This window comes from Mangifera indica, chromosome 5 (genome assembly GCF_011075055.1).
Source record: "Mangifera indica cultivar Alphonso chromosome 5, CATAS_Mindica_2.1, whole genome shotgun sequence".
Lineage (NCBI taxonomy): Eukaryota > Viridiplantae > Streptophyta > Magnoliopsida > Sapindales > Anacardiaceae > Mangifera > Mangifera indica.
The window spans coordinates 20,117,016-20,140,389 of record NC_058141.1 but is presented as its reverse complement, the minus strand read 5'-3'; the positions used below and the strand labels follow the sequence as shown (position 1 = coordinate 20,140,389).

The following is a 23,374-nucleotide window of genomic DNA, read 5'->3' as shown; positions in this document are numbered from 1 at the left end:
TAACATTACATGCAATGTATCTTTTATTTTATGGAAAGCTATGATGCTGAGATTGTGCATTTAGAGGTGGATTCAAGCTTAACTGAGTCTGAACAAAAGTCGATTTGAGTTGATAAATGATAATTCTTGATAAGAAGAAAAATTGTCAGTCAGACAAATTTTAGTGTGATAACATCAATAAAACTACAATTTTGAATTGAGTTTGAACTTGACGAATTGATCATTCTTTAGTGTGAACTTGGTTTGAATTATATTGAATTTTTATTGTTACTGTGTACTTATAAATGAATTTTAAAACGAGGAGGTCCAGCTTATGCGCATTAATTAGAAGGGCATGGAACATGATGATGCCAGGTTATAAAGAAAGGTGTAGAAGGACATGTTTTTCTGGTCTTTTACATCAGAAGTTCACATGGGGTGATTGGTAGCGGTGGGGGAAAACTGAATTACTTTTCTTTCTTCTTGTTTTATTTATAAAATTGTCCGTATTCAACTACACTTTGGTAGAAATTTATTGTTTCAATAGTCAAGATTGTCTGCCCTACCGATAAAAAAAAAACATAAAATTTGATCTTCTTGGCAGGCTAAAATTCAGGGAAAGTAAGGAGACGGAAGTTAAGTATTTTGAGATGAATACATGGTATAATTTTCTTGAAGATTACTCTTCTTGTTAATTTTCCATGAAGAAAACTTGGTTGGTGTTGGTGATGGTGATTTGTAACTGTACAAAAATATTGAAAACACATGATGGAAGCCTCTATCAATGTCATTAACAACATTGCAATTTAAGTTTGTGTTGGAAAAGTGCTTTTGCCTTCGTTCCAAGTATGTTTTCCTCCTTTCTTACTCATATGAGTTTGTCTCCCATTTCATCACACATTTCACCGAACCTCAAACCAATGTTTCTATATTTAATGTTGAACTTTGACCTAATTGATTCGAAAATTAATTTATTCATTCGATCGAAATAGATAAATAACATTAATATGATATAATTAAAATTTTAAAACATATTTTAATTATTTTAACATTAATATGATATTATGTTAATATTAACAAAATAATTAAATTAGTATGATTCAACGATTATACTAAAATTTAATACAATATTTTTAAATTTAATCTCAAATCATATATTAAAATTTAGAGTTTTGAATTAGTCCAACAACAAAAACTTATTTTAGTTCTGATTAAAATAAAATTGATCATTAATTTATTATAAAAATAATTTCATCAATGGGTCTGATTTAAATTTTAAAATATTGTCTCAAACACCCAAAAAAAACAAAGAAGGAAAGCGATATCAAAACTGGTGCTATGTACCTTTGTCTTTTTGTCAACAATTGCGTGCTATGAGCCAAGACTTTTGTTCAATTAGCTAGTAAATATCATCCAACACAATGATTGGCTGAATCACAATAAGGCATTGTATTAACCAGAGCACCATGCATAATAATTAGAGAAATGCTGTCTCGGTCAAAGTTTTGTAATTTAATCAGATTTTTAAGTTATAAGTTATTATATAATTAATTATTATTTTATTTTTAATTTGAGATTATTTAATTATAAAATAATATTTAATTAAATAATTAAAATTAAGCCCACGTAATTTTATTATAATATTATTACTTACCAAATATTATATAAATTGAGATAATGAGAAAAGAAAATAAACCAAGCCTGGAAAAGTGAAGTGTACGTAAGGCTGGATTCGAGCTGAGCCGAGCTCGGGCTCGGCTCGGTTTTTTAATGGCCGGCTCGAGTTCGGCTCAAACTCGACTCGAACCGGATTCGGCTTGGCTCGAATTCGGCTCTATTCGTTTTTCATATCAAAACGGCACCGTTTTGTGTATATATGGGGATTAAAACGATGTCGTTTTGTGTAAAAAAATTTTCAAAAAAATATACCGAGCTAGCTCGGGCTCGAACCGAGCCAAGCCGAGCTCCAGCTCGAGCTCGGCTCGAATCCAGCCCTAAGTATACGCATGTAATAGTTTAAGCTCCATAGCAAAAATGGGATCTAAAAATATAAACACTATACGGGCTAATAATGAATATACAAACACAATGCAAATGTTGACATGTTATTATGTAATTAGATGTTATTTTTTTATTAATTTAAAATTATTTAATTATATAATAATACATTAATATTTATACTCGGATTTATTTCTATTGTTAATAAAGTTACAATCAAATCTAATCAAATCGAGTATTACTTTCTCAAGCTTAGATTAATTGCATTTAGGCAAAGATTAAATTCGAGATGAGAAGACTTGAGCTCAATTAGAAAAAAAAAAAAGAAATTAAACACTGTAATTTATATGTAAAATTTTAAAAGTTTATTGATATTTTATTTAAATCGAATTGTGAGTTTACAAGCTCACCAAACTAACTAATAGTAAGCTTGAGTTTGAATCTAACTTGACAATAGTCAAGGTGAGATGTTAACAATTGACAAACAACTTAACTCATTTGTAACTCTAATTATTAATATTTTAAGAATTAATGTTTTCTAATAAATCTATGTAATCTCATCTATATTAGGTGATGGGTGTCTTTCTAAAATTTGATCTCTAACCTGTATACCGCTATTAAAAAGATAAGGGCAAAAATGTTAATAATAAAATTATATATTCAATTGAGTATTTAGATAAGGTATGTTATTATACGATTGAATATTTTTGAATTAAAATAAAAATAATATTTAATTATATGATAACATAAGTATTTCAAACTGGTTGCCCCTAACATTGGTAAATGATTGCGTGAAAAACCAAAATTTGAAGACTCAAAATCCCCCAAAATCTCATCCACACCATCTCCTATTTGAATCCCTCGCCCACACATTTTCCCCTTAAAATTTGTACTCACAGCCAATAACAACTCATTTATAGCAATTAAAAAGTTACATAAATAAGTTTTTTACTATAATCTTTGTGTAAATTGTTGTTGAAAATTCGAAGGTTGCAAAGAAAGAAAGGAAGAAACAACAATAATAATAATAACAATGATAAAAAAAGCTCCTATTTTTAAACAAGTTTTTTTATTAGTTTCCACTGCATCACCATTGCCATTGCCATTGCCGTTACCATTACTGTTCCTATTGCCATTGCTGTTAACATTACAGAGTTGTAAAATTCTTCTCATTTTCTCTCACCCCGGCACCAAAATCATATCTTGATCTCTCTTAGAATATAGAAGAGAAGAGAGATTGCTATAAACCCATCTGCAAGAAACCAGGAGATTCTCATTCCCATTTTCTCATTTACAGAAAGAAGATGTAAATGAGATAAAGAAACTAGAACATTTAGCAGACCTTTTCTTTCTCTTTCTCTTGCACTTTCCTTATCTTGAAACACCAACAACATCCAATTCTGAATAAAACCACCAAGAATCTCTGAAACCCTAACCCTAAATCTGAATCTGGAGCCAATGTCTCAGCTGAAACAACTGTCTCATCTTGATAATATACCTTCAACACCTGGAAAATTCAAGATGGAAAAGTCTTCGCCCTATATTAACAGACTCAGAGTCATTCTTCGTTAGCAAAACTCACATTTTGGTCCTTTATTTTCTTTGGTGTTATCTTATTCTTCTTCTTCAGATCTCCGCCGTCGAATCCTGTACCATCTGATCCTTCTCGTCGCTCTCTTCGTACCTCTAACTGGGGTGGACCCGCTTTTGAAAAACGGATCCGTTCTTCCGCTCGGGTTAGGGCCCGTAATGGTATCTCCGTTTTGGTAACTGGGGCTGCCGGTTTCGTCGGTACACACGTTTCAGCCGCTCTGAAAAGACGCGGTGATGGGGTTCTTGGTCTTGATAATTTCAATGACTATTATGACCCTTCTTTGAAAAGAGCAAGACAAGCGCTTTTGGAGAGAAGGGGAATTTTCATTGTTGAAGGTGATATCAATGACATGGCTCTATTGAGGAAGCTTTTTGAGGTTGTTTCATTTACGCACGTGATGCATTTGGCTGCTCAAGCTGGAGTAAGGTATGCAATGGAAAATCCTAGTTCTTATGTTCAGAGTAACATTGCTGGCCTTGTTAGTTTACTTGAAGTTTGTAAAAATGCTAATCCTCAACCTGCTGTTGTGTGGGCAAGTTCTAGTTCTGTTTATGGTCTTAATACTAAGGTTCCTTTTAGTGAGAAAGATAGAACTGATCAACCTGCTAGTTTATATGCTGCCACTAAGAAAGCTGGTGAAGAGATTGCACACACTTATAATCATATATATGGTCTATCTTTAACTGGCTTGAGGTTTTTCACCGTATATGGTCCTTGGGGAAGGCCAGATATGGCGTATTTCTTTTTTACAAGAGATATTTTGAAGGGGAAGACCATACCTATCTTTGAGGCTGCTAATCACGGTACAGTTGCTAGGGATTTTACCTACATTGATGATATTGTCAAGGGTTGTTTGGGGGCATTGGATACTGCCGAGAAGAGCACAGGCAGTGGGGGGAAGAAGAAGGGGCCAGCACAATTTAGAGTTTATAATTTGGGAAATACTTCTCCTGTTCCGGTTTCAGATCTTGTAAGCATTTTGGAGAGGCATTTGAAAGTTAAGGCCAAGAGGAATATTTTGAAGTTGCCAAGGAATGGTGATGTGCCTTTTACTCATGCAAACATTAGCATGGCTCAAAGGGAGCTTGGGTATAAGCCCACGACAGATCTGCAGACTGGATTGAAGAAATTTGTGCGGTGGTACATCAGTTACTATTCTGGTGGAAAGAGGGCTGCTGGATGAAACATTCTTTTGATTGTGTGGTAGGATCCTCTGAATTCTTGTTCATTATGATTCTTATGATTGTTTTTAGTATTTCTCTGTTCCTTGCCCAATTATTGTTCATCTTTCATATATTTTTGATGATCCGAATATGAGGACAATCATGTTCTGCTATGTTGGAGGAGCTTTTATAGCTGTGTCAAAAGAAAGCCAGAACCTTCTTACTATTTTTTCCCCAATGTAATTGTAGTTCCGGCATTGTAGAATTCATGACTGATATTGGACATGTACCATTTCCATGCAGTTAAATAAATAGCACACGTAAATTGAATTACATTTGTCTTTTATTGTAATTCTTTTGTTATATAAAGGCCTGGTGTTTTTATGATGTCCATGATATTCTGAGCTGCTAATTTATGACTCATGGTTTATTGTTAATTCTTATGCATAAATTGTGATGTTAGATTCCCAGGTAAAACTTCCTAGTGGAGATCATTATGCTTTGTTATTTCCAGGGAATGATTTGATAAAGTGTGGTTCTTTGGAATTTTGTGAATTAGGAGTTGATAAACTGTTCATTGTTGTCTGTCCTTTTTAAAAGATTGTTTTACTCATAGTCATAGGTTGTTAACGCTTGTCTGCAGTCTCAATTAATGTTGTTCTTAGCATCTTAATCATCGTTTTAAGAGACTCGGCCTCATGCATATAGGAGGTCAGTTTAAGCAAAAGTCTCAGTTGCATCCATTTTCGTTTATATATCTATGTCATACAGTGCTCTTCCTGAATCCTAGAGAGTAAAAGCATTTCATGTAGCAAAATTATATGTTCTTAAAATATTGATGTCACCACCGAGTAAAATTTGTGTAGCAGAAACCCTAAATTTGTTTTGCTGTTAAAATGTTGGACTTAAGGGTTGCTTGTATTAAATTATTATGCTTACTATTAGCCTGCCCCAAAAAAGGTTGTATTGGTCCGCTAGAATGAGAAAGATGTATCGCTCTTCTGTTTGTGCTAGGCCTGAAAAACAAGTTGCCGACACATCCAGGCTCCAGTGTGGTACTAAAACCTAAGAACCTTGGGGAAGATTTGCTGTATAATTGAAAAACAAGTTGCCGACACATCGCTCTTCTGTTTACTTACCCCCTCTGTATAATTGAAATTCTGGAAACAGCTCCTTGAGGAAGATTTGCTGTATATTCTAGTATGTTTGATTATGGTCTAGTTGCTGGAGAGTGGAACTACCTCTGGCTGTATGAAAATTTCATTTGGTTTTTGAAATTAAACATGGGTACTCGTTTACCTGTGTTTCTTGTAGAAAAGCACCAAATGCAAACTGTTCTCTTCCACCAATTCTTGTTCCTTAAAAATTTGTATCTGTGATTTCATTTCTGAGGCACGCTTTATAAATTTTCAAGAGTCACGATGGACTTTTATTTTTCTTATCTTTATTGCAGAAAAAATCATTTTCTATTAGAGTAGTTTCGATCGGATTTGCTTGAATTCGGATTGATGATTTGGCTCAAACTCTTTCACTGTGCTAGACTCGTTCATCAGCAATCCAAACAAGTCAAACTTGGTCTTGAATTGATCATTTTGAATTGAGCCGATCAGATGTGGCCCCTGTTTCAGTTAATGGACCACTAACTATCTTCTTCACGCTTTGCAAATATTTTTGACATCTTTCTCTGTTGATATGCGTCATTGTCACCGTCTTCATTTAAAGCCTGAAACAAATACTGCACTGACAGGCCTACAGAATAAGACTTTTGTCTCCAAATCTATGTTATTTTGCTGTGACTGTGATCAATTCTCTGACTAAATCGTCACCCGAAAGCTGAAACGTAATAGTGGGGTAAATCGAGACAACCTGTTATTTACAATCTACAGCTGGCAATAATTATTCACCATTTAACACGTTGGTTGTTTTGAAAGGGCAAAGGAGTATTTCACATCCGTTTTAATTTACTCCTGAAAATACACTTGTATAATTAAACAAATTAAATATCTATTTTTTTTTAAATTATCATTAAATTTTAAACTTAATATTCTAAAAAAAAAAATTTTCAAAATTTAATCTAAAGAAAAAATTATTAATTTTTTAAATCTATAAAAAAATGATATATAATTTTAATTATTTTAATATTATTAATAAAATAATAATTTTACCTCTTAATTCTAATAAAAAATTTGTAAATATATTTTAACAAACTAAAACTTAAATAAATATTTAAAATTTTCATTTATCACAAATATATATTTATCATTTTATCACACAAAAAGTTGTCTCCAGTGGGAAATAGTCCCCTGGCCTTTCGAAAAATATTTTGTTTGAGTTCCACTAACGCTTAAACCCCCTCGTCGCCAGGCTTAAACCCTTACACCTTATCAATGCAGCATGTTATTGTTGCAGAGCCCATCTCAACGATAATTCTTCTTTTTCCACAATTTTTTTCTGAATGGAAACAAATCTTGATCATTCTTGACCATTTTTCTTTTTCCCTGACAGTTCTTTTTTAATTTTAATAATATTATTTATCAGTCACACGAGCGAAACTCAATTTTGAGTTAACTGATATTGTTCACCGTTTAAACAAATCAAACTCAATTTTGAACTAACAGTCTTGAATTTGAACTGATATATTGACTATTATTCAAGTTAATTTTGGTTTAAATTCACCCCGTATGATAATGATTTAGCTTTCTTGTAGACCAAAAAAAACAGCTTTTTGATGGTAAGAAAGCCAACCCAACGAGGGGGTAAAAAAAATTCTATACTCAGCACTCGTGTTTCATAACTAATCCTCAATCCCCCATCGTAACCTCCACTTACACATCAGGTGAAATTGGGATGGATGCAATCCTAACCATCATGCACAGGTTTTTCTTCTCCGGAAAAAGAAGAAAATATCTTCTTCACATTACGATTTCTAATGGTGGTGGTGGGACTTATTGCGAAGCTAATCATACATGTTTCTATACTGAGTACAGGAATAAAAAGACCAATATAATAAGGGTCATAAATTAAATCTCAGTTTACAATGATATAGGTCGTCTATCTGGCCATGATTCCACCTTTTCAAAGTACTTAACTGGCACCACACCATCAAAACCTTCAGTCAAGATTACCCTGTTGTCTGATATGTAAAGTTTCATTCCATCTGAATTTCACATGTGAAAATTACAAGCCAAGACAGAAGAATACATCAATATGTATTAAACATAGTATAAACAAAATTGTATGCAGTTGACAGAATTCCAAAAGTTTGTACCTTCTAGAGCTTTTCGGACATCAAGAAAGATCAAAACATTAACATCCCGTCTCATACCTGAAAAGACAAGCAGCGAATCATTGGATTTTCACAATTCTGGTTAATTCACAGAAGAATATCTAATTGTCTGCATTGATCATGAGGACTTGACATTGAAGTTTGAAAATCAAGCTAACATGTATCACTTTCATGGATTCAATGTTAGCATCTGAACCAACCTCATTTCCATTCACTACAAGAACTTTAACTTAGCTACAAGAGAAATCTAATAGGCTAACTCCTATAAGCACAATAAAAAATTTTCACACGTCCAGAGAACATCATGCTAGATAATGCACAATTCCAAGGTATGCTTTCTGATATGTATAGAGGTAGCCACTCTTCCAATTTTATTTTATTTTGGTTGAAAAGCAGAGTCAAACAAAGCACTTGCAATTTACAAAATTGCCTAAATGCATTAGATGCATAACATCATTTCTTCTCTTTGAAAAAACCAAAAACATGAAACGGTTCCACTATTGAAATGAGATTTCCCAGAATCTCTTACCACTGATTACTTCACCGTCAGTAGGCAAGCCACTTGAGAAGTGAACATGCAATCTTTTCATACGCTTCAAACCAAGCTCCAAAATAGATTCCATATACTCTTTATATGTTCCATGTACACACACTGCCAACATAGCATAGGAAGTACAGAGAAGGAAATACATCAAAATATAAAATAACAACCGAGAAGTTTTTGACTGAAACTTGAAAGGAAAGAAGTATGGCACCTGGAACTTCTTCAGCTGAAAGGATAGGTTTCAACAACCTCTCAGATTCAACTGTCTGCTTATTTTTTTTTTAAAAAAAAATTCAGTTGCAGAAAAGAATCCAGTTAAATCCACAATATGCTTCATACATCATAAAATAAAAAATCATCAATGACATAAACAGTTGATAGAACTTGTTAAGAAAACATAAGAAATACATCACCGTTATTGTGTGGCCTTGGTTTGCACGTATCAAAAGCTCCCCATTTTCCTCCAGGAGGCTAAACCGCTGTTTATTATCTTTTCTGACAGCCTGAAATTAAGCACAGAATGACAAAAATATTCTAGCAAGGTGGTTCATTCAAACCAAATAAATGGAAAATAATTTTCACTTCTACTGCATAAACAATAAAGTGATAAAGGCCAACAAAAATAGCATCATTTTACAGTCAGAAATCAGCATCAGATTATATAAGTCAAGTTCCAATAGCATAATTGGATAATCATGTTTAGACAAGAGTTATAAGATGACATGCTTTAGACAGACTCGACATTCTACAGCAGTAACTGTTTTCCAAACATCAAACAATCCATTTGCTAGAAAACTTTGAGACAACGATAGACAGAGAAGCATTTCGTGACCAACCTCCCTGATGTCATCAACTGTGTGTGATGTCAATGGAATTTGGGCAAAGGTTTTCATATTCAGCTCTAGCAAATCCTGGACTTTGACATATCCATCACTTTGCATGTTCAGGTTTAACTCTGAGGCCATATGACGCAAGATGCGTGTCCTGAAGACATTATATGAATTGATAAAAAAATTGCATCTGAATTAGCACACAAGATAAAACATTGAATATCAATATTTTCAAAACCTTGGGCCGGAGAGAACACAATCACAGCTAGACTTAGACCATCATTTGGCAAAATTCAGCTAGATTAAAAGACAGCACAGTAGGCTAAAGGCATAAGAAATTCCGTTTTCAAATTTTTCTCAGAAATTCATCTCCAATTGAACAAAGAACATCCTTAGAAATAATCTTATTACAATTCATTTAAATTCCTTTTGTTCAATTTGTTTCTTTACAGACTGTTAGGAACATAGCAAGAACAATTGTAAACAGATTGTTGTTGTAACGATTCACAGAAAAAATGAACGAAAATGAGCAGTGTTTGTATTGATTTCAATCAATGTTTACAGTGATAATGAGCAATAGCTCTTCTTTACAAAATGCAAGCACCCCAACCTGTCTAGCATTCAAGAGGCTAGACTCTTTCCCTCAATTAGCCAAAGTCCCAAAACCAAAAAAATGCCTCTTTTTATTCTTCTAATATCTCAATTCTATCCTGATATACAAATATTATCTTAATCAATATTATCCTAATCCACACACAGACCCAAAATAAATAGCATTAAAGACACTGCCCAAAATCTTGTTTTTCTCTTCGTTCTAGTTTAGATGTTTCAACAACAAAATAAGGTCTCAAAGTTACCAATAGAAGAAAAGGTAGCGAAGAGATGCTGAAATTAAAATGAACTTCAAGTGACTTGAAAAAAAAGTCTAATACAACAGAAATAAATAAAAATAATAATTGCTGAGTTCGTCTGTATTTGAGCTTACAAGAGTCTACCAAGAGCATCAATTTTATCTTTGCCACCCCTACCGCCGCCACCACGGCCCTTTGACCTTTCTCGATCGTTTTCCCAACCCTTTCCTCTTCCACCAACACAGCCGCCACTACACACGAAAATTTAAAAAAATATTCGAGTTATAATATTTGAGACCTAATGAAAAACGTAAATGGATCCAACAAAACTCCACGGCGTAGATAGAATACAGTATTAACAGTCAAATTAAAACAAAAGAAAAGAAAATGATAATTAAAGAATCATTTGTGCGGTTTTGTCTCTGCATTCGAATTTTGAGAGCAAATGAAAAAATTATTAAAAAATAAAAAAAAAAAAACAAAGAAGAAGAAGAAGAAATAAAGAAAGGTTACCTTCGACTAGAATGGGCGAAAGAAGTGAAGGATGAGGACTGGTTAGCATTGTCCATAGTGGTGGTGGTGGAGAACAGAGAGATGGAAGAAATAGGAGCCGGATATATATGAAAACGGCAGAAGGGTAGAATTCTGATACTGAATATGTTGTTGCTCCTCCCACAACTCCACATCGGAAGATCTACCTCTGACTCTTTTATGTATGTGACCGCCAAGGAAGATGATGATGATTCTCAAATTGTGGAAGTCGATTAGTCATAAGTTAATTAGGTTTTATAGAGAATATTGTAAAATTGATTCCATAGGATGGCAAGGCGATTGAAGAGCAGACCCTCGACCATGCATTCGACCCATGGTGGCGGATTATGGAGTTTAGCTGCCACTTAGGGCAGAGCTAAATTTGAACCGAATTTATTTGAGTTTGAATTTGATTTGAATAAATCTAAAATGAATTAATTCTATATAAATTTATTTAAATTTAACTTTGAGTTCGAACTATTTATTAAACTTATCAATTAAAAATTTAGATATAAAATAATATTATTTTTATTAATATATATTAAAATAATATTATTTTAATAATAAAATAATTAAAAATTTAAACTTAAAATGAGTTAAATTAAATTCAAATTGAATTTAAATCTAGCTTTCACTAACTCAAACTCAAATTCAAACATTACTATATATAAATTGAATCAAACTCAAATTTAATTCAAATCTACCCTTACTCTCTGGCTCACTTAAATTCTTCTCCTCTCTTTACTCGGACCGAATGCGCAAACCCTATCCTTTTTAATTGCACGATAGTCCCTAGTTTTTTCCTGTTTAAACAATTTTGTCCTACGTAATAAGATTTCTCCTTTCTTGATCCAGCCTACGAAGCCCGGTTCTGATTAGGCCTCGCAATGCATCTGAATCCAATAGAATTTCAAATGTGTTCAAGGCCGATGACATGGCCTAGCACCATTAACTGATGTATAGCCCCACGAGGCCTCTAATTTCACTGGGCTCATAAAGTTCATTGTCTGATCAAACCCTGGGCTGATAAACTAATCTAAACAGATGGAGGTCAGATTAATCAAACTAATTTCGAATTTCTATTTGTTAATTTTAAATTAAATTTTCTGAATTCAAATTAATTTTAATGTGGTTTTTAAATTATATTCAAATCTAATCTAATCTTACCTACCAAGCGTTAAACAATTTACAAGTGTTTACATTCCTGTAATATGCAATAAATGCATAAGCATAATAATTAACTAGTTAGATTACTGGGTGCTGGTCATTTAAATAAAATAGTTAGTCACATGACCCCAACCCCGATCAAAGGTCATTTGAATTCAAAACAGTTAATTCAAGTTTAAATTATTCAAATTGATAATAAATTTGTTGGATACATTATTAGAAAATTGTAAGAGAAGAAGAAGAAATATTAAATATGAAAAAATCGTTAAAAAAAACGAAAAATCTTGTAGAAAAGATGAATCTAATGACAAATTTTCATACCTTTGTTCAAGTAAATTATTAAGTGGAGTTTAGTTTGACTCAATTCGATTCAAACCTCCTCATAATACAAGGTAAGAATGGTCCAGTCCACGGTTAAAACATTGTATTTGTATATTTCCAAAATTAAAAGCAAAAGCACGAGTGCTTTCATAACTTCAGTGTTCTCACTTTTCCCATCGCTTTTGAGAGGCATTATAAGGGAACTCTTTTTTTCCGGGGAACCAATGCAACTTTATGTTAAAGCCCAACAATGGTTTCCATCGAGACAAACATGCACCAAAAAAATTACAGTGAATCATGTCATGCCTAATGAAAGATAATAACGACTCTGATTCCCAGGTAGAGTACAAAAATTAAAGTGTCATTTATCTAACTCAATTTATGGGTTATGGAAAACAATCGGCACCCATTTGAAAATTTTATTATTAATGAGTGTTTGATTTTCTTATAAATGCCAGAGAAACGTGGTATTAAAAGGAGACTGCAAAAGCTGAACAGATGGAGAGAGTAGTTATGGTCAGCCAGAAATGAGCAATTCAGATTCCAGCTGAAATATCGTGAGACTGTAGCTGACTAGTGACTTCTGCAAGACTCACTCATCATCCATGCCAACAATTTGAATGATAAAAGTAATATAAGAAAGAAGAAAAAGTCATGGCTTTATGATACTATTTTGGTTTTGAAATGTATTCATAATTGATACCGGTTGGCGTAAAAAACCAATTTGAAAACTGCTTTCTCCATTCTGGCCCGCCTAACCTAACAAACAGCAGAAGAGACAAAAAATACCAAACCCGAAGGAATATTATTGTAACACAACAGAAATGGTTTGAAACATGTTTCTTTCCTTGCTCTTTTGCCCTTCTTAAAATATTTTAGCAAGTTTCTTAACTGGAAAATGAGAAAAGATTCTACCCTTGTATTTGAATGTGGGTTTTAGCTGGTTAAATCTGAAAAATATTATTGGAGAAGAAAAGTCGTTCAAATTCATAAGAATTGTCAGGTGAATAAGAAGAAAAATAAGTAAAAAAAATCATTGACGAAATGAAAAAATTTGAGCCAAAGCGAACAGCTCAAACATGTTACCTATGTGACATAAACCAGAAAACGAAAGGGCAACGCAAATGAGAAACCCCACATAATCTATGCATTATTATTGTTTAATCTTTAAGGATGAGTTGTTTCACAAAATCCAGCCAGGAAATCTTGTCCTAGGAAAGAAGAGGACAGACACAGTCACTTGGAGTCTAAAGTATAATGATTAAGCAGTGGTGTCCATTGGATTACTCAAAGATTCATAGCTAGTTACCGATAAGTATGTCAGGCACATCAACTGGCTATATTAATAATCCTGCTTAATTACGTAGATGTATTAAATAATATCATGCCAGGCCTGCATCACAACGTGAACAAGCAGCACCTGATAGTTTAATAGTTTCTTAATTATCAATCATTATAACTGATAATGGTGGGGAAATGATAAAGTTACTTCACATGCAAGTTCCATTGCCAAGTTGGGTAAGATATCTAGAGGGGACTTAAGTCCAGTCTGAGTTTAAGCAAACAAGGGTTTGTTTGAATTTGATCCCAACTTATTTGAGATAGGAACACGTTAATAAAAAAATCGTCACAGAAAAATGAAAAAATAATTAAAAATACTAAAAAATTATTGGAAAAATTGAATTTATTATTTTTTGACGATTGCTCCGATCTAGCTGGATTAAATCTTGAATTTGGGTTATTCCTACTCAAGCACGGGGAAGTCAAACTGCCCATGCAAGGCTTGAATCAACGGTTGAAGGTATCCACGGTGTACACTAAAAAATATTTAATTTTCAATCCATCTTTGGTGTTCTTATGATCTAGTCTTGGTCTGCGGCAGACCAAAGAAGGCCGTATCTGACTGGTACAAGCCAGCCAGCCATACAAATTGAATTCTTCAAGATTTCCATGAAAGAGCGGCATGCAAATAACCGCCGTTAACCCATGTGAAGGAGTTAATTTAATTTCTTCTGAAAGCGACCATCTCCTAATTTATTTTCTACGAAAGAAAAAGCTAAAGAAATTTTAATCAATTTTAGAAGTTTTTAACAAATAGAATTCAAATTCTAGATGTCTAATTTTCCTTAAAAAAAAAAAAAAATCTGAAAAATCTTCCAAACAGTCTACTTACTGTCCAGTGAAGACTCGACATCACATGTTCAAACCGATGCTTTTTCTTCATTGAAATGGGGCCCTGCATTCAGTAAGGCTGATGAATCTCTGTTAAATCAGGGATAGATGGGACCATCCGATTTTCAAAAAATTTTACATGATTTGAATCACTGTATAACGCCGTAATTTTTTCACGGTGGAGAAGAAGAGGGAGAGGAGGACCCGAGAAGGCTAGATTACCCAAAGGATCCCAAATTTAAGTGCTATTGTGCAGTCATACCTATGAAGTTTAAAAAACCTAAAATCTCACAATCTGTTAAAAATTACAGCTATGAATATAGGTAAAATAATTATTTAATAAAATTTTTTAAAAATATAAAGTTTTGTTACATTTCCTCTCCAACTTGAAAACTCACAATTCAACTATTATCTGAAGTTTGAAAGATCAAAATTTTTCCTATAACATTTACAAATCATTATCAGAGTCACCGGAGATGACCATTTTCGATGGCGTTGGCTTTTCCTTTGGGCTCAACTCTCCCTGTTGATCATTTCCCAACCATTGGTGTAAATTATTTCCTCCGACGAAGATGACCTTTGATGGTCTCAGATGGCCATATCATCTCTGTCTGAGACCATCGACGGTCATCTTCGTCAAGGACAAAGACACTTCGACGAAGACGATTTCATCTTTGTGGGAGAAAATAACCTATGTCGATGGCTAGGAAGTGATTGGCAAAGAGAGTTGAGTCTGAGAAGGAGAGCCAACGCCACTGGAGACGACCATCTCTGAGAACTCCGATTATGATTTGCAAACCCTAAGGGGAGAATTTTGATTTTTCAAACTTTAAGTGGGGGGAATGTGAGTTTTCAAGTTGAGGGGGTCAAACATAATAAAATTTTAGTTTTTTATTAAAAGACAATTTTACCTTTTATTTTAACTAAGATTTTTAATGGATTTTTAATGGATGAGTAGAATTTTAGGTTTTTCAAACCTCATTGGTGTGTCTTGTGAGAACACTTAAACTTGGGTGGGAATAGACCTTTAGCCGGCTAGATTTTGTACTTTTGCAAGTGAACCAAACTTATATTTTTCGAGTATTTCGAATCTCAACCAAAACATCCAAACACCTTTCAAAACAGTCTCTGTCATTTTTTCTCAACTTTCCTACAAGCCAAACATGTCTTTTGTTATCCTCTTCCTCTTTCTTTCTCTCTCATTCTCACAAGCCTTCTCTTCACCTACAGAACTCCATCTTCTCATGCAGATCAAAGACTCTTTAGACCCACAAAACCGGTTCTTGACTTCATGGACACTTAACGCTGACCCATGTAGCAGTGACTCCTTTTATGGCGTGGCGTGTAATGAGAATGGTAATGTCGCTAACATTTCTCTTCAGGGAAGGGGTCTCTCCGGCAAGATACCGCCAGCTATAGGCGGGCTCAAGAGCTTGACCGGGTTGTACCTACACTTCAATGCATTGTATGGGGAGATTCCGAAGGAGATTGCAGGCTTGAATGAGCTCAGTGACTTGTACCTTAATGTGAATAATCTCTCTGGAGAGATTCCTCCTCAGATTGGGAACATGACTAATCTTCAAGGTTGGTTTTTTTTTTTGTACTGGTAATTTTTTTGGCATTTAAGTAAGGAGTTCATAATAATTACAGTTTTTTTTTTTTTTTTCCAAATTGTCTCTGCCGATTTTTCTTTCAGAATTCTTACACTTATGGCCTATTTGGCTTAGGTTGAACACTCAAGCACCTAAGATTGAACTGAGCGAAGTAAAAAGTTCTGACTTTTCGGGATTTACTGATATATGGTCATTTTATAGTTCAAAAAATAAATTTCTGGGTGGGTGAGGTGAAAAATTATAATCTTTACCAGTAACTTTTCCTCTCCCGTTCTCAGTGACTAGTCAAAATGATTAGAGTGAAGCTTTTTATTGCTACAAACTTGTGAAATCATCAATTTAATTTCTTTCATAAGAGCTGAAAGCCTGAAAGTTAAAAGGGGGAAGTGTGGTCCTTTTCTTTTCGCTTTTTAGTTTGTTTATAACTGGGAAAAAGAGATGCTTCCATTATTTCATGAATGTTTTGGAGATGTAAAGAAAGAAAACAACGTTCTTTTTAACAGATTTTTCTTGAAATTTTTTTGGAAAGAGTCCGTGGGACTATGTAATTTTGTTTCTAAGCTTTCTGGGTTTGCTCAAGTTGGCTCATTTAACTTGAAGTTTGAACAAGACACCGTTCAGATTTCAAGTTGATTGATGTTACTGAATGGTGACTTCGTTTTGTTCACAGTTCTACAACTATGCTACAACAAGTTGAGTGGGAGCATACCAACGGAGTTGGGATCTCTGAATAGGCTTAGCGTCCTCGCTCTGCAATATAATCAATTAACTGGGGCAATTCCTGCTAGCTTGGGAGATTTGGGGATGTTGATGAGGTTGGATTTAAGCTTCAATAGTCTGTTTGGTTCAGTTCCAGTGAAATTAGCCAATGCTCCTAAGCTTCAAGTTCTAGACATCCGAAACAATTCTCTGTCTGGCTATGTACCACCAGGTAATATCGTATTTCAGTATTGTCTGTATAAGATGTGCTTATATGAGCCTTCTAGTTTTCACTTGTTGATGAAATAGAAAAAAAATTATTAACTTTATTTTGTCTGGTGTGAATGACAATGAAGCTCTGAAGAGACTCAACAGTGGATTCCAATATCAAAACAACGATGAACTATGTGGGGTTGGCTTTTCTGACTTGAAAAATTGCACACAAACTGATCAATCATATCCTAATAGACCTGAACCGTTCAAGCCTAGTGGTTTATCTACAAAGGATATCCCAGAGTCAGCTGATTTACCATCTAATTGTGGGCAAACCCATTGCTCAAGACCGTCAAAAAACTCACATACTGATATCATTTTGGGGGTAATTGGAGTGTTTATTGCTTTGACTGTTGGAGGGCTTTTTACATTCTCATGGTACCGTCGCCAAAAACAGAAAATTGGAAGTGCCTTTGATACTTCTGATGGTCGTCTTAGTACTGACCAGGCAAAGGAGCTTTGCAGGAGAAGTGCCTCTCCTCTTATCAGTCTTGAGTATTCCAATGGGTGGGATCCATTGGCTAAAGGTCAGAGTGGAAATGGGTTTTCTCAGGAAGTTCTTGAGAGTCTCATGTATAATTTAGAAGATGTAGAGCGGGCGACCCAATGTTTCTCAGAAACGAATTTGTTGGGAAAGAGTAATTTCTCTGCTGTCTACAAGGGTATCTTGAGAGACGGTTCAGTTGTAGTTGTGAAGTGCATTGCCAAGACAAGTTGCAATACTGATGAAGCTGAGTTTTTGAAGGGTTTGAAGATACTGGCATCACTGAAACATGAAAATCTTGTTAGGTTGAGAGGAATTTGCTGCTCGCAAGGCAGAGGTGAGTGCTTTCTCATCTACGATTTTGTTCCCAATGGAAGTCTCTTGCAGTATCTTGATGTGAAGCAGGGCAGTGATAAGGTTCTTGAATGGTCAATCAGAATTTCAATCATACATGGCATTGCCAAAGGTTAGTTTATTTTCTTTTAATTGATCCATGCTTCCTTGTTGAGACACAACCTTAATGATCATGAAATTGAATGAACCAATGTAGTTTAAAGGGTCAATTGGCCATTTTATCTTGCATTGGACACTGAAGTTTCATGTCTCTTTCTTACCAGGTATTGGCTATCTACATGGAAAAAGAACTGGTCTAGTTCATCAGAATCTATCAGCTGAGAAAGTGCTCATTGATAGACGATATAAACCTGTGCTTTCCGACTCTGGCCTGCATAAATTACTTGCTGATGATATTGTTTTCTCCATGCTCAAAGCCAGTGCTGCCATGGGATACCTGGCTCCTGAGTACACCAACACCGGGCGATTCACAGAAAAGAGCGATATCTATGCATTTGGTATGATTGTTTTTCAAATTCTCAGTGGGAAACGTAAATTCAACCAGCTGGCTCGTCTTGCCGTGGAGTCATCCAAAGTTGAAGAATTCATTGACAAAAATCTTGAGGGGAAATTTTCAGAACCTGAGGCATCTAAACTCGCACGAATTGCTCTACTTTGCACTCATGAGTCTCCAAGCCACAGGCCATCCATAGAAAACGTGATGCAAGAACTGAATGGTTTTAGTAGCATTTCCTAACTTGTTTTGCCTCAATTTTCCTGCTGACCAAGAGGCCTGACTGTGTGAGTACTAACTACATTAAAATGCTGGTGTCTGTTAATGTTGCTGCTTATTAGTGTATTGCAATTTGTATTCTGAGGGTCTAGACTGCTATCTTCGCCCTTGTACTAATTAATATTTAGCCAAATGTATCAAGTTGGCTTTTTCACCTAGTGGCTTTAATCAAATTCGGTGTTGGACCAATTGATGCATGTAATTTAAAGTTTCACATTCCGATAATAAAAATATTTACGTTTATGATATAGTGATTAGTTAATGTGTATTTGCGAAAGAATACAATATGTCAAATCAAAACATCTTTCCAGCTTATACCAGAAAATTCCTTTCGAGGCATTTGCTTTACTTCTAAAAATTAGGTACCTCTGAATACACAAAAGAATGGACTATGTTAGAAGGTCGGCATGTGATGTTCTGGCAAATGTCAAAAATGCAAGCTGGCGCACAAATAAAGAAAGAGCTCGACTGTCAATTCAACATATTATATGGCCGTGCTTGTGCACGAGAGAGTGACTTGCATATTCTTTACTATGTGCGACATGTAGTGATAAAAGTTACGACAAGGTAAAGCTTGGTCTTGTTTATCTGTGAACATTTCTTGTCCTCTTCATCTTTCAGCCTTTTGCTTTGTCTTGTCTTTCTCTCTTTCCCGTGATCTTAAGAAGTGACTGTTTTTGCTTCTGTACTTGTTTTAGGCCAAAAGGCTTTCCTACAAATTCTTATTAGCCAATTTTCAAAAGGATAAAATCTTAGTTATGAGATAATTTTTATTAGAAATTTAAAGTCTCATTTAAGAGACAATTTTAGTTAAAATTATCAAATAATTATAAAAATTTTAATAATAATAATATTAAATTCCCAAACGGATAAAACTATGTATGCCAGATTATCAAATTCATTTTTGTATTCAGTTCTTTTTATACATAAAAGGCTATAGGACTATTTCCCACCTAAGGTATGTTGCAATGTCAAGTGTCCTTCATTTATCTATGATAATACAAAATGCCCATCTATCAGCAGTTAAAATTAACGGAACTCTAATCCTTAAAATTTTATCTCATTTTGCCCCCCTAAACTTTAAAAACTAAAAATTTCTCTCAACCTAAGTTTTACAAAATGACAGTTTTACCCTAGGGTTTCGTTTTGAAATCTCTGGCTCCATTACCAGTGACTTCTCCCTCCCAAAACATCCTCTCCCTTTGACGGTCCCTTTCCTCCCATTGGACGCCTGATCGGCGTCAGAAGAGTGGTGAAAGACGAAAAACTTCGTCGGGGAAGACGAAAATCGGGCGTCTGACGCCGATCAAACTTTTAAATGGGAGAAAGAGACCGTCAGAGAGAGAGGCCGCCGACAATGGAGCCGGAGATGACGTCGGAGATTTCAAAACGAAACCTTAGGATGAAATTGCCATTTTTTAAAACTTAGACCGAGAGAAACTTTTAGTTTTTAAAGTTTAGGGGAGTAAAAAGAGATTATATTTTAGTTTATTTTTAATATTATAGAGAAAATAACGATTTTACCTTTACTATTGTTAATCTTAACTGTTGATGAGTAGACATTCGGTGTTATCATAGATAAAAGGGGGACACTTGACATTGTAGCATACCTTGGGTGGAACATAATCCTTTGGCCTACATAAAAAGTATAGCCGAGCGACAGCTTTAAAGATATGATTATTTTCACTATTTGAATTTAAAAAGTTTAACTTGTCCAGCCTTAAATTTATTAACAAAATCAGTTAAATTATTTATAAATTTAACGAGAAGGATGTCTTCATTGAAACTTTGATTCTAAAAAATTTATAAAAATCAGAACTATGTCACTTTCCCTATAAAAGGATTAAAAAAAAAAAAAAGCACAAACCGTAAAAATTTTAACACCTGTTAAAAGTAATAAATTAAAGTTCAAAGTGACAAAAAATAATTTAATTGTTAAAACCAAAGCTTGATTTTGATTGACTGAAAAAATAAAAATTTCAAACTAATTATTTAAAAAATAATCATTTCATCAACGTTTGGATGGGAGTCACAATTTTAATGTCCACAGAGACATTATCAAACCTGGAGATGATCTCTGTAACTTGGAGATGCTTCTTGCACAAAGAATTCATTAACAGCTCCCTCAAGTTCAATCTAACTGCAACCTTGAATTTTCTGCAGGTTTCGTTTTTTCATCATCCTCCTAATCCTTCTGACAAGCACCAAGCAAAGTCCTCTGGATGACATCGTTTGGCTTAATGGGCATGTCCTTGCTTGATTAATTTTCTAGCTTCTTCTATGTGCCCTGCGCGGCCAAGAACGTCAACCATGCATCCGTAATGTTGCGCCTTAGGCTCCGTCTCATGAATTCTTCTCATGGGCTCATAACACAATATGCCTACCTTCAGCAGGCCGGCGTGGCCACAAGCATTTAACACTTCAATGAATGTGATATCATCTGGTTCTGTAATCAATGTCTCCATCTCCAGCCAATTCACCTAATCAGGACACAAACGCGATCAAACAATTTTGCAAAGGCCAAAAGACTATTTTCCACCCAAGGTTTGTTAGAAGTTTTGTAATTTCAATAAACAGGTAAAACAGTAATTTCTTAAAAAATCAAACAAACCATCAGGGATGGAAGATGGATGGAAATTTGTTTTTTTTTTTAAACTTAAAGGGTGGAAATGTTATTTCACAAACCTTGGGTGGGAATGAGGAAATACTCATTTGGCCTTTTGGAAATGTAAATCTAACCCACAATTTAATTTTCTCAATAAGCCATGGATATGCATTCATTCCTTGACTAAGACGGTTGTTTATTTTTTAAAACTGATGAATAGAATTAAACAAAAGAAAGAGTAGGATAATTTTTTGAAATTCAATTCAAATTTAGTTAATTATTTATTTTAATTAACTATAATTTTTTATTTGATTGAAAACTAATTAATCTTTAAACCAATTTAATTTAATTAATAAAATAATTTGATTTAATTAATAATTTTTTTCTAAACAAAAATTTAATTTGAATCAAAATATCATTAAACCGATGGATAACCTAGTTTTGAATAAATACCACAACACTTGATAATGGGAAGACTTATATGAGCGTTTCTTTTTGCGGAAAAAGATAGGCCCAATTCGCCTCAGCACATCAAAGGTCCTTAACAATGAACTACAATGTTTTAAGGGAGAAGGACTATTTCCCACCCAACTTTTGATGCATTCTCACATTAACATCCACGGCAGATGAAAATCCAGTTTTTCCACCCATGAGCTGTTAAAATGGATGATATCTGTTTGCATAAGGGTAAAATGTCCATTTTACCCCTATTAGATGAAATGACAAAAATACACCTCAATTTAATTTCTCAAAATTGATGTGAGGATTTTACCATTCACCCCCCTTAGGTTTTAGAAACTAACATTTTCACCTTACCTAAAGTTTTTAAACTTTAAAAACTAACATTTTCACCCCCAAACCTAGGGTTTCCATATTTTTCAAAATACAGTCGGCCCCCATAACTTTCAAAACTAGCATTTCACCCTCATTCTTCAACTTCATCTCCCGACGTCTTCTCCGGCGTCGTCACCGGCCTCCTCATTCTCCTGGTGCCACGGCGGTGGTACAACGAAGAGACCTCTCTTCGTCGCTCGTCGTCCAGATCTGGGAGATCGCTCGACGAAGGTCTCTTTTCTTCTCTCTTCGTCGCTCGTCGCTCGTCGCTTCTGAAAGACGCGACGACGAAGCGTCGTCCTTCGTCTGTTCTTCCAGATCTGGACGACGCTTCGTCGTCCTTTGTAGTCGAAGATGGGAGATCGGTCGAATGCGTCGGCCGTCGATGGTGGCCGGAGAAGGAGCAAACCCCAGGGGTGAAATCTAAACTTTTCAAACTTTGAGGATGGGTTAGTTATTAGTTTTTAAAACCTGGAGGGGGGAAATGGTAAAATTTAAAAGTTTTAAGGTTTTAAATAGCAAATGACGATTTTGCTCCTGTCCCTAACTGAAAAATTGGACGGCAGTTTGGTCACGGGTGAGAAAACTGAATTTTCATCTGTCGTGGGTGGTAATGTGAGAACGCATCAAAATTTGGGTGGGAAATAGTCCTTCTCCCATGTTTTAAAACCCAACCCACTAGCTAGTCTCATGGGATGAATAGAGTGGATGACAAATTCGGTTTCAATAAAATTATATGTATAATTTTTATATATAAATAATAATATATCATCATATAATAAAATATTAATTTATTTTTAATTTTTACCTATTTAATTACATAAAAATATATTATTATTTATACATAAAATTACTCGATTGGTTTATATCATAATTAAAAGTTGTTTTAGTTAATACATTAAATTTGTCTAGATTCGACCAAATAATTCATATTTAATTATCAAATCAAAATGATTGACTTGATATGGGGTTTGGTTAGGGAACTTTAATTATCAAATCTGATTACCACCTACTTCTTAAATATTAAAAAATTATTAAAGTAATATTATTTTATTATAATTATATATTTATTTATTAATTTTTTAAGAAAAAATAATCTTATTTTCAATTAATATAACAAATGACATAAAAATTTTTTTAAAATAATTATACCTAAAGATATTTAAGTAAAATAATATATTAGTATTCTTTTATTACTTCTAATCAAACATAATAATTATTTATATCTATTCGATTTATCAAATATATAATAATTTATACTTAATAATTTTTAAAATAACCTATCTTTAAAATAATTCTTTAAT

At 34.1% G+C, this 23,374-nt stretch overlaps 3 protein-coding genes across 3 annotated transcripts; 2 read left to right on the top strand and 1 right to left on the bottom strand.

The window, feature by feature from the left end:
• The first annotated feature begins 3,056 nt into the window (after positions 1-3,056).
• LOC123216565 (UDP-glucuronate 4-epimerase 3-like) lies at positions 3,057-5,121 on the top strand. Its single transcript, XM_044637015.1, is given in 2 exon segments — positions 3,057-3,522; positions 3,525-5,121. Coding segments are annotated over 2 exon segments (1,317 nt in total). The 5' UTR covers positions 3,057-3,435; the 3' UTR covers positions 4,755-5,121.
• A 2,370-nt stretch (positions 5,122-7,491) lies between these two features.
• On the bottom strand, positions 7,492-11,156 carry LOC123215451 (tRNA 2'-phosphotransferase 1). The gene is made up of 8 exons (XM_044635547.1): positions 10,759-11,156; positions 10,380-10,496; positions 9,401-9,548; positions 8,978-9,067; positions 8,776-8,830; positions 8,550-8,672; positions 8,003-8,059; positions 7,492-7,891 (listed from the first exon to the last, which is right to left on the bottom strand). The coding sequence occupies exons 1-8, from the start codon at positions 10,929-10,931 to the stop codon at positions 7,767-7,769; spliced, it is 888 nt and encodes a 295-aa protein (XP_044491482.1). The 5' UTR covers positions 10,932-11,156; the 3' UTR covers positions 7,492-7,766.
• A 4,375-nt stretch (positions 11,157-15,531) lies between these two features.
• Positions 15,532-18,785, top strand: LOC123215459 (MDIS1-interacting receptor like kinase 2). Its single transcript, XM_044635558.1, has 4 exons — positions 15,532-16,020; positions 16,720-16,980; positions 17,105-17,971; positions 18,123-18,785. The coding sequence occupies exons 1-4, from the start codon at positions 15,600-15,602 to the stop codon at positions 18,593-18,595; spliced, it is 2,022 nt and encodes a 673-aa protein (XP_044491493.1). The 5' UTR covers positions 15,532-15,599; the 3' UTR covers positions 18,596-18,785.
• The last annotated feature ends 4,589 nt before the right edge of the window (positions 18,786-23,374 follow it).

Excerpts from the sequence above, each read along its gene's own strand:
- LOC123215451 (XM_044635547.1), bottom strand. The coding sequence starts at position 10,931 with ATGTGGAGTTGTGGGAGGAGCAACAACATATTCAGTATCAGAATTCTA. Across the intron at positions 9,549-10,379 it reads GATGCTCTTGGTAGACTCTT|GACACGCATCTTGCGTCATA; the intron begins GTAAGCTCAAAT and ends TAATGTCTTCAG. Across the intron at positions 8,060-8,549 it reads TGACGGTGAAGTAATCAGTG|GTATGAGACGGGATGTTAAT; the intron begins GTAAGAGATTCT and ends TTGTCTTTTCAG.
- LOC123215459 (XM_044635558.1), top strand. The coding sequence starts at position 15,600 with ATGTCTTTTGTTATCCTCTTCCTCTTTCTTTCTCTCTCATTCTCACAA. Across the intron at positions 16,021-16,719 it reads GAACATGACTAATCTTCAAG|TTCTACAACTATGCTACAAC; the intron begins GTTGGTTTTTTT and ends TTTTGTTCACAG. Across the intron at positions 16,981-17,104 it reads GTCTGGCTATGTACCACCAG|CTCTGAAGAGACTCAACAGT; the intron begins GTAATATCGTAT and ends ATGACAATGAAG.